Genomic DNA, 14238 nt, shown 5'->3' on the forward strand with positions numbered 1-14238 from the left:
GGGTACGTCACGAGAATGCACATTAAGAAGGGATTTTTCGAAATTCCTCTCCACGGGGGAGAGGGACAGGATTAAGTCTTAACACTTCCATCAACAATGCAAGTGTCAGCAAAGGATATGTCAAGTAACAATGGAAGTGTTACGTAACGATGGAAATGTTAAAAGCCCAACAATTCGACAAACTTATAATAATAACGTCGAATTCTTCCACTGGTATAGAGAAGTAGTCAAGTAGTCCCTCCTATGATTTATTCGGAGGTCGTCACTTGGACGTCACAAAAATCTATAAATAGATTTAAACGCGTGGTAGGGCGCAAATTTCATCCCTATCTGGTGTCGGGAGCCTGACAGGAGAAAAGATTATTCAATCGTACATCTCCGCTTTTTTTTACTTATAAAGCCATCCCTTTTGACGACTGAGAGCTAATCCAACCGATTAGCTGCCGATTAAGTTGTATAAGAGTTTAACAAACTCCGTATCTCCGGCTAGCCCCTCACAGTAATAAAAATGGCCGCTCACAGAAAAGTGAACGTTGAGAAGCAATTGTTATGATGTTAATAATGAACTATGGATCGTATGAATTCAATAGCGTTACTCCTAACTATTTACTAATATAAAAGCCGTTGTTCGTGTGAGTGTGTATATATGTTACCAGCAAAACCCGATTTTACGCCAAACTAGTTTGGCGTAAGCGTGTCAGGCCAAACTAGTTTAGAATAATTATTCAAGTATATTAATGGTTAAAATAAAATTAAAAGGCAATTAATTAGATGAACAATATTTATTCATCTAATTGATATTTTACCTTTGATACTGTTTCTTTGTTTGTTTTTATTCAAAAACTACCGTGAATCAATAACTAGTGACGTTACACACTGGGCGGCCTGCCGGCGGCTCCCCTCCGGGAGGAGACCGTCGGGAGCACGAACAGTCGGAAGTGCTGCCATTGGGGTTACCTAGGTACACTTTAACCCACCCATTAATATACTTGAATAATAATTCTAAACTAGTTTGGCTTGACACACTAACGCCAAAACTCGTGAGTCAAGGTACCACTGTATATAAAAAATTTTCTACTATGATAAATAAAATATTTGTGTAGAATTCTTTATCCATTTCGTAGAAAATTTGTATTCTATATATTATTTACAGAATTATAAATTAAGTCACTTTACAAAATGATGTGTTTTATAAAAATAAACCAGCAAAGAGTTGCTGAACTTTCCAGATAAAATTTAAAATTTTTCTGGCTGTTATTATACATTACTTTAAAAAATTTTGTGTTTACATATTATAAAATGGCAAAAAACTTAATTTTCAATGTAGGAATGATTTTTTTTTTATAATAAATTTTGAATGCTAATAACGAGTAATATCGTCATCGAATCTACTGGAGATACACACGATCCGAATTAACTTTTTAAACCGTCGATTTTCACCCATGAAAATTTGATAGTATAAACCCCCTTAAAATACAAATCTCCCTGCTTAATTTCAGAAATTTTAAACCAAAAGCACAGAAGTTATTCTCGAGAACGGACCTAGATAGATGAAAGTCGAGTACAGACATTGAAATCGTAAGAGGAAACGATCAGATTACCTGTATATAAACTTCTGATTTGTACCGCAAGTCACGTTATTTCAATACAAAAATTTTCTCCGAACAGAGTCAGATCATTGACACGACTTTATTGCTAACACGATAAGTTTGATGAAACACACTACTACACTCCGTGTAGGCAAGTGCTATGTGTTACCTGTAGCAGTAATGGTGCATCTATTTCGTGCTATTTCATGCAATCGATATTTTGGGTGAGACGTACGACATGATCTAAGTTAAAAGTATTTGAACGTAACTGCTGAGATTCATAGCAATTGGTCGAACGGTCAAATCGATGTTCGGCAGCTCTTCGTACTTTTCAGATATTATTTTTCCATCCTCACACACAATCTACGTTTTCTTTACAACCGAAACACCACAGACCATCACTAAAAATCGACGAAGTGAAGAGATAATGGGGGTCGTATGTATTTCCAGTAGGGTCGGACTTAATGACGATTTTACTTGGTATAAGCCAGGGTTGTCCAACCTTTTTTTCCTAATGGGCCTAATTAGAAATTTAGGTATATTCAGCGGGCCACAAAGGTACTTTATATAAATATATGATTTTAAAAAGTTGAAAATATGAACATCAGATTTTAATAACAAATATATATTATTACAAAAATACTGTATTATTGACAGTAAAAAAAGAAATTATAGTCACACAAAATAAAAATAAATTCAATGCAATTTTTCATATTGCCTTCCTTTTATAATATTGTCAATATCTGCTTTTATGATACTAGTCTTAATTCTAAGAATGTCAGTTAGATGGGAATTACTCAACTTATTTCTATCAGTAGTTTTTATGTTTTTCATGCACGAAAAGAATTGTTTACAAAAGTATGTACTACCTCACATGCATAACAGTTCTCTAGATAAAACAATTTTCTATAACACCAATTACGTCATTATGACATCAAAGTGTATCGAGTGAAACGAGAAAAAGTTTTACCACATATTTTACCAATATAAATGAAAATATACCTTAAAAAATTAGGGTGCAGTTGGCCGCGGGTTGGACATCTCTGGTATAAGTATTTAGCCTACAATTTTTTATACAACTCATCCCTACCTTCGAAATTAAGGTATTCCCATTCTGGAATAGTTAAAAAGTATAAGAATTTTGTACGTTCGAATCATTGCTGTAAGAATTTCTGTCGGGAATGAAGAATTCGTTCTCAACAGGCTAAAGAATGTAAAAACAATACAAAACAATATGTTATACATGAAAACAATTGTGTAAAACATAAATGTGTTGTTCTTTATTTAAAAAGCGCATTAAAACTACATTATTTCTTACATTTTTTTGTAGAAATTATTCATTTTCTTTTTCGGTTTGGTTTACGGTTGCATATGGCAATGAAACATATGGGCAATCTGCTGAAATGGATTTTCCCGGGAGTGGTAAGAGAAACTGATCTCTATTTAGGTGTTACAAACGTGAGGTAACTCGGAAAACTTCATTTGGCCAGCCCATTGACCAGGCACCAACCCAGAATCAACAGTTTTCAGTGATTTTATGTAGTGGGAGCACTTATTAGACCAGGGGTACCCAACTTGAGTTCCGCGGAAGGGTTTCGCCAATAAAACTTTGGGGATTCACGATAAAATCCGTTTAGTCTAGAGTTGAAAGTTGAAATTTGGTACACAGTTAGGGTACGTCACGAGAACGCACACTAAAAAGGGATTTTTCGAAATTCCTCCCTACGGGGGGGATACAATATTAAGGCTTAAGTTAACACTTCCATCAACAATAAAGTTGACTATAACGTAATTATCTTAATTTTCGCTAAAACGGTTAGGAGTTGAAAGTTGAAATTTGGTACACAGTTAGGGTACCAAATTTAAGTACCAAAGTGTTAAGTAACAATGGAAGTGTTAAGTAACAATGGAGAACAAAAGAGAGCGACGTGCAAGATTTACGGGCTCTGGAAAAAAAAAGAAAAAAGAAAATATTAAAAAGTAATATTATAGAAGAATTCGATTTTCAAATTAAAACAGATTAGTTCGGTTTTTCTCGACCGTTCTTTAGAAATACAGTTTAACCCGATTATAACGTCATCGGATGTAACGACAACTCTAATATAATTATTAAATTTTTATCGGTCCTACGATTTTACTATACTAGATAATGTTAAAAAACCCACTTGAGACGACATAAAATCCTGTTTTAACGTCATATTTGAAGCGCACTCAAATTTACAAAATTAGATTACAAATTTTATTTAACAAAAAAAAATACTACGTGTTCAGTCCTAGGGTCAGAGTTCACATTCCTAGAACGACTGTGGGTGGTGCTCTCTCCACCTGACTTCGGTGGGGTGAAATTCGCCACTTTAAACGACGTGACGATCGGTTATTACGTACTCATTTTTAAATTACTTTATGCTAAATTGTTAAATATTCTATTATTTTTAATATAACATATTATATCATCAAGTAGTTAATAAAGAAATGATTGAATTATTTTTAACAAGTTAAAACACTACATAAGAATGTGGTCGAAGCAACTATTATTACTGGTTGTAGCGTTGGTGAATCAGTATTTATTCCTCGCATTCCTTTAATTCCAACTGATTATCCATTCTAATTCGAGAGGCTTCAATTTTCCGTAAAATTATGTTTTGTTATGACGATTAATAAAGCACAAAGGCAAACTTTGAAAAATGCTGGAGTAGATCTGAGAGAGAATTGTTTCTCGCTTGATCAGTTTTATGTTGCATGCTCCAGAGTTAGTTCTGTTAAAGATTTGGCCATTCTTAGCAAAGAATGCAAAACAACTAACATCGTATATAAAGAAGTACTGTGGAATTAAAATTAAAATACTTCATTTGAAAACTAATATGACGTTTTTTGCCCGAGCAACGCCGGGCTTATCTGCTAGTAAATAAATAAAACTGATTTTAGTTCTAATAATTTAAAATGTCAAAACGCTTGATTTTGAGGGTAGAGATTAGTTGTTGAAAAAATTATAAATGTTAATAACGAGTAAAATCTTTACCAATTCCGACCCTACTCGAGACATGACACATGATCCATTTTATCTTCTCGTTCCTCGATTTTTAACTACCAAAATTTAATAGCATCAATTTCGGTAATACTCCCTTTGTCAGAAAAATTCCAGGACAAAGCTCATAAAAAATAGAAAATTGCAATTACCAAGTAATGATCCTAGCTCCTGTCAAAGTAGTCCCCTCAGTTATGTATATACAATTTCCACGTTTCTGCAGGTATTGGAAACAAGCAGACAAAGCTTCAAGTGTGATGCTTTTTAGATCATTTGTCACAGCCTGTAGGATATCTGCGATATCTTGACAATACGTCCCTTTAAGTTGCTTTTTCACTCGCGGAAACAAGAAAATAATCACACTTTTCTGACAAACGGTGGCAACTGAAAGGACATTTCGTCAAGCAACTTTCCCTTCTTGCTTTCAACACTTCCAGGAACGTGAAAATTGTATCTAGATAGCTGAAGACCTCTTTAAGCAATAAAGTCAATTTGCCACACTGAACAATATCTCGTTAATTTGGCAATTAAGATTTTTACTCTATTACTTGTACAGAGTCAACTTTGACTTAAAATGCAGTAAATATTAGATAATTTTTGAATGTAACTATAAAACAATCGAAAAGCAAGACATTGTCTAAAATACCAAAATGACCAAGAATAGCCAATGAATAGCTCGTTTTTATTCAGTTACTTTCCCGGCTGTTATAACAGAAAGAAGGTATGGTAATCCTGCAAAAAATGAACCTCAGATTTTTATACTTTTCTACTTAGGACACTTTGAAACGTCAAGAAATGCAAAAAAATTTCGGGTAATTTCTGTGCGTATGGATGTTAGCGTGTATGGGGTGTGGCACGATTTTATTATCTATTTTTAAAGCTTATTAACTCCTGTACGTTTGTAAAAAACTTTTGAAATTTTGCAGAAAAGTTTATCTCTTAGAGGGAGTGATGCTATTAAAATTTGGTGGTTAAAAGTCGAGGGAGTGAAGAGATAATGGGAGTAGTGTGTATCTGCAGCAGTGTCAAATCTAATGCAGTTTACTCGTTATTAGCCTTTGCAATGTTTTCGCAATTATTTTCTAAATCGGCGATAGTCTTTTCGGCTTCGAATTTCTTCCCTCTTTTTCGTCTATCGTTCGTCGCAGGTTTAAAATTTTGGAGGCTACACTCTCTCTTACAATGGCAACAATTTCTAAGCTAAAGACAGTCTCCCGCATAGCGCGGAACTCCTCCAATTAGAACTGTCAAAACAACACCTTTACTCTACCCACACGTGAAGGTGATCATAGGCTAAGATTGGGGTCACTGATAATTTTACCCTTTCCTATTTAACACGGATGTAAAGAAACATTGCCATTAATGGTTTCTAGATTTGGAGAATAATGTACGGTAAAGATACAAAGTGTGTAGGGAAAACTATCGAACAAATTTAAAGTAAATTATGAGCTTTGGATCCTCGCATAATGTTAAGTTTGCATTGAATTTTTTCGCATGAATGGCTATGTCATATGTAAGTACCACATTCTTGCATATCGCTTATAATGAAAAGCTTATGATTTGTGTAACTGTCCGAATTAAAAGAACGGCAATTTAAAGCACGCAAAGATACATTCGGAGCCGTAATTAGAGTGATTCAAATACGACGTCTGCCGGACCATCAGCAGCCAAGCGGGCCCGATCAAAAAACATTGGCAGTTCGGTCGTGAATTCGCATCTGGTCAGGACGGGCTGGACACATGGATTTTACCGGATTTTCTTCACGTCTCTAACGAATAGGGGCCAAGTTATCCTTAAAACGACCTTCCGGAAGGAGGCATCCATCTAGACAGATCGCCCAGGTGTTGGGTTTCCATAAGTTAATAAAAACAAACAAACGACGTCTGCTGACAGGAAAATATATGGAAATCTTTCAGCAGATCTCACATGCTTGAAACAGGGCTGGTTCTGATAGGTGCAGTCAGTTATTTTTACCTGTTTGATAAATGTAAATATTTCATTAGCTTCGGGAAATGTTCATAACGCATGATTCTTGTTACCATTTCGTTCTCAAGCAGTGTGTAAATTGACCATAAAAGGACAATTCGCCACGTAATATAATGTGCTACGTAATATAATGTGAACCAAAAAATGTTTAGACGTTAAGAATATGATTATATATTTCATTTTTAGTTTTTTACTACGATCATTCATACATGCGTTTTAAGAATCATACTATTTACCATATAACACGTGATCTTATAGCTGAAAGGTATGACGTATGCTGTTGACGTGTCACTACTGGAGTGTCTTCCGTTAACCTTGAGGGTGCACCCCTCGTTTACTGCTACAACACGAACAATAGTCATAAGTTTACTCTTTTCTCTTTGTTACTTGCTTTACATTTCGAATGAACATTTTATTAATTAATTCATTCTTCGATTGAATACAGACTGTTGATACACGAGAGTATCGTAAATTGAGAAAATGAAAATAAAAAAAGAACATTCGGACTTTACGATTGAACGAAACGAAGAAAACTTTCAAGTCGATTTAAAGAATTTCAAAAAAGAATTTAACACAGATGTGAAGTTTTATAAAACAATTAAGTCGGAACCTTCAGAGGTGAGTGAAAAATACCTTTCTGTAAGATATTGCGGTGTTGCTTTAGGGTCGAGTTATGAACTCCGTAACGTAACCGTATCCGTACCGTAACTTTTGCCCGAGAGCATCGAGATATAAATACTAATTTGAATTACTATTAATCGTTATTATAAACGATACAATTGAATGGATTGCTCTATTGGAGTCGTTAAAACAGACAGTTCAACAGTGGCGCGTTATAACTTCGTGGGGAGGGGAGAAGTTGATCTTAAGTGGACATTTGTTTATTTTATTAAATTTTATACATATTATGTAATTTATTATATTTATTTCAGCATTTTCTGTATGTTTAGTTCTTACTTATTGTACTTATTATGAAAATGCTCCAGATTTGAATTAAGTGAACGAATTTTTATAACAAAACATACAAAAATAATGCAAATAAGATATTATTATTTTGAAAGAATTTATGGACTGAGAGAAAGTTTATGTTTCAGTTTAAATATTATTTTGTATTTATTCTTATGTAAAATTTAATTTGTGTGATAATGTAACATAATTTTTCTATCGTTTCAGGTAAATATTCATAAAAATTCAATTTCAACAAATAATAGAACAGATTCGAGTATTTGGAATAATTCTGGATTTAATAGTAAAATAGGTAAGATGCTTCATACTTTAACACTATACTATACTATAACGTTATATATTAATATAAATTCTTCCTGCCAAATTTCAAAATTTATAGTTAATTTAGTTGTGAATATAATGACTAACTAATGTGACTAACTAATCTAGTGTTATTAGTACACCAAAAAAAAATAATAGTTTTAAAATACAGTAAAACCTGATTAAACCGAATATTTTAAAAGTTTCGGAAGGTTTATTTAACACAGAAAGTGGCAGCATTCCGAAGAATCCTTGCCGTTTATGTAGGTTTATATTTTGAACGGATTTTACTGTATATTTATACGTGGCACTAAATTTCAGTTCGTACAGATACCACAGTAATTACATGTTCACCATCTGCTTCTTATTTATCCTAACGAAAGAAAGTGATAGCGTGTTGTGTCAAGAAGTTAATTTCTCTTAAAAATAAACTTCATAATAACATGTAAAATGAAAGTCATATGTAATGTGTAACTCTGCCATATAATAATCTAGTAGTAAATGGAGAGTGACGGTAGTGACTACGCGCCAAGTAAAAATGTCATTGAATGACCATACAGAAATCACAATTATCGATTTTCCGAGTCAATTTCTTCGCCTGCAGTAATTTTGAATATCTCATTTTGAAGATTATAATAAGTGTTTTCCGGGTAAGTTATGCAATTCGTTGCTTAATTTCTTTACGACAATCTAGCGACAAATATATTTTGTTCTTAGATTTTTACATTGTTTAGTTAACTAATGTTTATTCTAAATTATTAAAACTAAAATCAGTTTTATTTATTTCAATTCTTCGCTTAGGATTTTTTAAACCGTAAACACTTTGTAAATTCCAATACAGATTGTAAGAAAGAAGAAATAAAAGAGGAGAAATGTGACGTTAAACACGGCATAAAATCAGAATGTAAAGTTGTTTTGAAAAGATTAAATTTTAATGTAAAAACTGAAGATTGTAACGTTGTTTATCTCCCAGATGAATACGAAGATTTAAAGGTAAGTGATAAAAACTGCGAAATATTTTACGCATTTTATAAGTTAACCTTTTCGATTTCCTCGAATCAGATCTGCTTCTTAACTGTGTTAGTAGTGTCTTTAAAACAAACAAATAATTTCTAACGTGTAATAACAAATAATATCACGTGTGTAACCGCAGTATGGACCAGAAGTCTCGTAAAACTTACGTGACTTCCGGTCCAGGCCGGATGTTCAGTGCCTAGAACCTTACTTTTTTCATATTTGGACTTCATTTTTATCTATTTAACTTAATAAAAAATTTTGAAACCTTGCATATATCAACGAATTAAAGAGTACTAAGTAGCCATTTTATATGGAAACCAAAACCATAAATAAAATCGAAATAATTAATTAAATCTAAAATGAAATTAGTTAAAAATTAAAGCAATGTTTTTAAAACCGTGTAAACGTTCTATTGAAAATCAAATACCTTTTTTTAAATTTACGTTATTTATGTGCAGTGGTGAAATAGCACTTCCGGGAACTCCCCCTTTCAGCAGTGCCCACATGTCGCATTGTAAACAAAATCGAAGAAATAAGTAAATTCTACAAAATATATAAGAAATAATTTAGTTTTAATGCACTTTTCTAATGCACAACAGCACACTTAGGACTTAAATAATTATACTCATGTATAACATATTGTGTTGTTTCTACATTCTTTAGCCTGTCAAGAACGAATTCTTCATTCCCGACAGAAATTCTAACAGAAATGATACAAACGTACAAAGTAAGTAACAAGTTTATTTGTTAAATGCTTTTTTGAAGATCAGACTTTACATGTAATATTAGCGCTGTGCTACATTTAAAATTATCATGGCGCCATCTGTTATCACATTTTACTAGTTAAGTAACGCTGTATCAGCGTGTAGTCGGAACGAAGCTGCTCGCACCTTTATTTTCTAGATTATGAGGGAAAAAAGAAACAAAGAATCATTCAGGTCATAAGGTCAGAATAAGCCATTAATTAATTGCTGTGCCAACGTCTCACGAAATTCTGTCTGTCACTGTTACAGATTGACTCGTAGCGATCTTTGTTGTAACTCTTTAAAAATACTGAGTCAGTTATTTTTTTTCACTCGACTCAATGTAACATAGGTAAGACCGATAGCTGTCTCTTTTTTCCCTATATCTATTTTGATTTTTGGAAGAGTTAATCCCTGTGATTTATGTATAGTCATCGAGTATGCTAAGGTAAGGGGAAACTGTCTACGAGATCGCAATATACTGCCTTCGTTCGAAGAGCGTGTTATGGGGATTATTGGAAACAGATTACCATAGATGAAAGATCCCCGATAGCTATCCAATTCCACTAAAATAAACACAGGAAGAGCAGGAGGGCGAGCATTAGGAGCATATATAATGTAGCGTATAGTTCCTAGTGAACCATTGACCAGACCTCCTCGCACCCATAAGTTGACTCTCAGCACGATTCTGGCATTAACTGAGAGATACAAATACTTGGAGAGACCGAGAGCTGAGTCATCTTTGGACGAAGGCAGGGCAATATCTGGAGTGTTTTCGGATGCTATATAAGCAAGAGGGCATCCAGTTGACTGCAAGTAGTCTTCGTTGCTGTGTTTAACTCGCTCGTTTGTCGGATATAGCACTACTGCCGTTTGGAACTGATCGAGTTCATCTCTGGATAAATAGGCTCGATTTCTTTTCGTCAGAATGTTCAGATCTGTATCAGAGAATTCACCCGATGCTAGATGTTGTACGACATCTGTGAAGGAACTATCTGCGCTATTTTGTCCATGAGAATTACTAAGTTTAATGAACTTCTCAAAAGAATCAAATGCGAATGTAATATAATGTCCCAACAAGGTCCCTACCTTGTTGGGACATTACATTGTAAAAAACACTCGAGTAGAGAGGCCTATCTTTAACAAAAGGAAGCTGACGAAAATCACCAAACAAATAGATAAAGAATCCACCAAACGGCTCATCTTTCTCGGGGTTTATCTCCCTCAATCTTCTCTCGGTCATGTAAAGCATTCTTGCCCCAATCATTGACATTTCATCGACGATGATGAATTTGAGCGAGTTCATCTCAATCTGGAATCTCTGTGCAGCTTCTCCATTTAGAGATCGAAATTTCGTACTAACGATAGGATGACGAAGGAGAGAATGGATCGTAAAGCCATCAATATTGATCACTGCTGCTCCATGTTATAGAATAATGAGTGAAAAAAAACTTATTAAAACTTATTATTCTATAAAGATTCTTTATATTTGTTGTGTATCTAGTTAGCGATAACATTTACCTTTCAAAATTACCGTTTTAATGCTTGTCATATTTTCCGACCACTAGATGACGCTTCTACACGTGAGTGCAGGAAGCGACTAACACCTTACTTCATGCATTCCTTGTCAACAAAATAACTTTAGAATGAGTTGTCCGATCTTGATGAAATTTTCTACGACGATTCAACATCACTCAAGGATTAACTGATTAAAATTTCAACTCTCAAAAATGATCCATACAGAATAAAAGTGCGATCTTCGTTTTGTCCCCTATCTCCAGTTCTACAAAAATGGATCAGTTTTGAGTGTTGAAATTTTAACCGGTTCATTGCTGAGGGACAGTGAGTGGTCCTGGAAAGTTTCATCAAGATCGGACAATTCATTCTAGAGTTATGATGTTGACAAGAAACGCATGAAGTCAAGTATTAGTCGTCACTTCGTTCCGACAATTAAAACAATTGTTATATATTTAACTATTACAGAATGGGAATACCTGCATTTTGAAGGTACGGATGAGGTTTATAAAAAATTGTAAACGCTAATACCGAGAAAAATCGTCATTAAGTCTGATCCTACTGGAAAAAAACATAACCCCATTATCTTCCCACCCTCTTGACCTTTAGTCATCGAAATTTAATAGCATTCTCCTAAGAAACAAACCTTGGTGCAAAATTTTAAAAATTTTCGACTAAAAGCACAGGAGTTATTTAGCTTCGAAAGGGGAAAAACTCAGTTTTATTTTTCTATTTTTATTTCTCTACGTCCTTCAGTTAAAAATTTAAAAATCTTGGGGATCATTTTTTGACCGATTTCCGTACGTTTTCTCTTATATATAACAGCAAACAAATGCATGTTTTTTACATAAATCAAAAGAATTATTACGAGAATTTATCACATAATTTAATAACAAGACCCATTTGGAATTCCAATAAGGGCTCAATTCAGCAGCAATCGATTCTACAAAATAACACGATTTATTTACTGTAACAGCCAAAAATTAAGCTATTATCTTGCTTTAACGTCATAAACTTCATATAAATTTTATAATTTAACAATATAATATATACAAAATCTGGTAAATAGATAGGGAATATGGTGTGTTCATAAATGCACAAGTTTTCTTACCTACTTACATTTTAATATTACTTAAATTTAAATATTCAAATTGTTTATTATATGTCGAATTATGTCGATATAATAAGTACATAATTTTAAATAAATTTAAAAATTATTGTATTTAACTTTTAAATTTCAGCAAAGGAACAAGAAGTGATTGAGGAATACGATATTCGGCACAATTCAAAAAATCAAAAGAAAAATAATTGTAATGCAAATAAGACGAAATTTGCCCCTTCAATTAGAAAATACAACAACATCGAAAGAAAGATTAAAATGAAATACTTCAGTGCAACGCGTTCATCACACTCTAAACAAAAGCACAAATGTGATTTATGTAAACAGACTTTTGTAAACAAGGAAATACTACAAGCGCATTTGTTTTTTCATATTGGAAAGAAACCATTTAGCTGCACAACCTGCAATCAGAAATTTTCCTGGCAATTTCTATTGAGAAGACACTTGAAAGAACACAACATCGAAAAACAAATCGAAATTGATCATAAAATACATCGTTTGCCATCATCATCAAAAAATCGTAAAGTATCTGAGCGGAAACATTTTCAATGTGACATCTGCGATAAGCTACTTACTTCAAAGGGCCATTTAGAGAGGCATCACAGAACACTTCACCAAGAATCTTATTGTTGTAAGATATGTAAAAAGCAATTTCAAACGAAATCAAAATTGACACAACACCAACGTACTCATAGTGAAGATCGACCTTTCAAATGCAATATATGTGATAAGGGCTTTAAAACGAATAGCCATTTAAGAATTCATCGTGAATCTCACAGTGATCAACGGAAGTATTCTTGTCAGGTGTGTAACAAAAGTTTTAAAACAAAATGCTGTTTAAGGGGTCATAAAATTATTCATAAAGATTTAAATCATTCTTGTCAAATATGTAACAAAAGTTTTAAGACAAAACAGTGTTTAAGAGCACACGTTCTTATACATACCGATGAATGCAAGTACTGTTGTCAGATATGTAACAAGTATTTTAAAACAAAATTCTCTTTGAGACAACATAAAAAAACTCACGAAGATAGAACTGATAAGTATTTTTGTGACGTATGCAAAACGGGTTTTAGATGCAATAGTACTTTTGTCAGACACCGCATCGTTCAACATCAAAATATGTTTGCTTGCAGTTATTGTCGTAAGTCATTCAAAACTAAAAATATGCTGGAAGCTCATAAGAAAATCCATATTCAAAAATGTAATATCTGTAAAAAAGAGGTATTGTCTAAATCTTCTTTAATCCTTCATCAGAGAATTCATTCTGGCATAAAACCGTATCTTTGTAAGGTGTGTAACAGACGTTTTGTATCAAATAGTGAGTTGAAACGTCACCAAAGCTTTCACAATAAAGACAATCTTCCTTACGTTTGTGAGATATGTAAGAAGGGTTTTTACGTGAAATCTCACTTCTTAAGGCACCAACCTGTTCATGAAAATAAGGTGCATATTTGCATCCATTGTAAAGGCAGTTTTAGAACAGAAATTAAATTGAAAGTGCATTTACAATTTTCTTGTTCAGAAATACATCCCAAACCATTACCTTACCAATGTAATATCTGCAAACGGACTTACGCAAATAGTTTTGCTTTCGAGCAGCATCTACTTGCTTACAAGGATCAAATACACTTCTGTTGTGACGTTTGTAAAAAGAAATTTTCGTCAAAAGTCGAATTCCAAACTCATCATAAAAATGCTCATCCTCCGGGAGGAATGCATAAATGCGAAATTTGCAATACGACATTTCGAAAACGGGATACTTTAAATAGACATATGAAAACGAATACCGATTCGAGCGTTAAGAAATGTGATGTTTGTGGTCAGAAATTCTGTTCGTTTATTACTTTAAAACGTCACATGAGTGGTCATCTTTCAGAATAGAATTTCTTGTGCGAAATACGTTGAACCGATTTTAATAAATAATAGGTAAAAGGTTTAAATTTTGCTGTTATTTCGTTTGTCATAATTGGGCTG

General features: G+C 33.4%; 2 protein-coding genes across 2 annotated transcripts in view; both read left to right on the forward strand.

Moving 5' to 3' along the window:
* Positions 1 to 14238, forward strand: part of LOC136981135 (zinc finger protein 271-like) — a 213592-nt gene that overhangs the window by 85332 nt on the left and 114022 nt on the right. Inside the window, 2 exon segments of the mRNA XM_067277413.1 lie at positions 8708 to 8859; positions 9547 to 9610. Of these exon segments, the coding sequence (XP_067133514.1) occupies positions 8708 to 8859; positions 9547 to 9610 (216 nt within the window).
* Positions 11540 to 14145, forward strand: LOC136981133 (zinc finger protein 761-like). Its single transcript, XM_067277410.1, has 3 exons — positions 11540 to 11633; positions 12383 to 13105; positions 13187 to 14145. The coding sequence occupies exons 1-3, from the start codon at positions 11540 to 11542 to the stop codon at positions 14143 to 14145; spliced, it is 1776 nt and encodes a 591-aa protein (XP_067133511.1).

The sequence above is a fragment of the Centruroides vittatus genome, unplaced genomic scaffold, assembly GCF_030686945.1.
Source record: "Centruroides vittatus isolate TY-2023 unplaced genomic scaffold, ASM3068694v2 contig_745, whole genome shotgun sequence".
Taxonomy (NCBI): Eukaryota; Metazoa; Arthropoda; class Arachnida; order Scorpiones; family Buthidae; genus Centruroides; species Centruroides vittatus.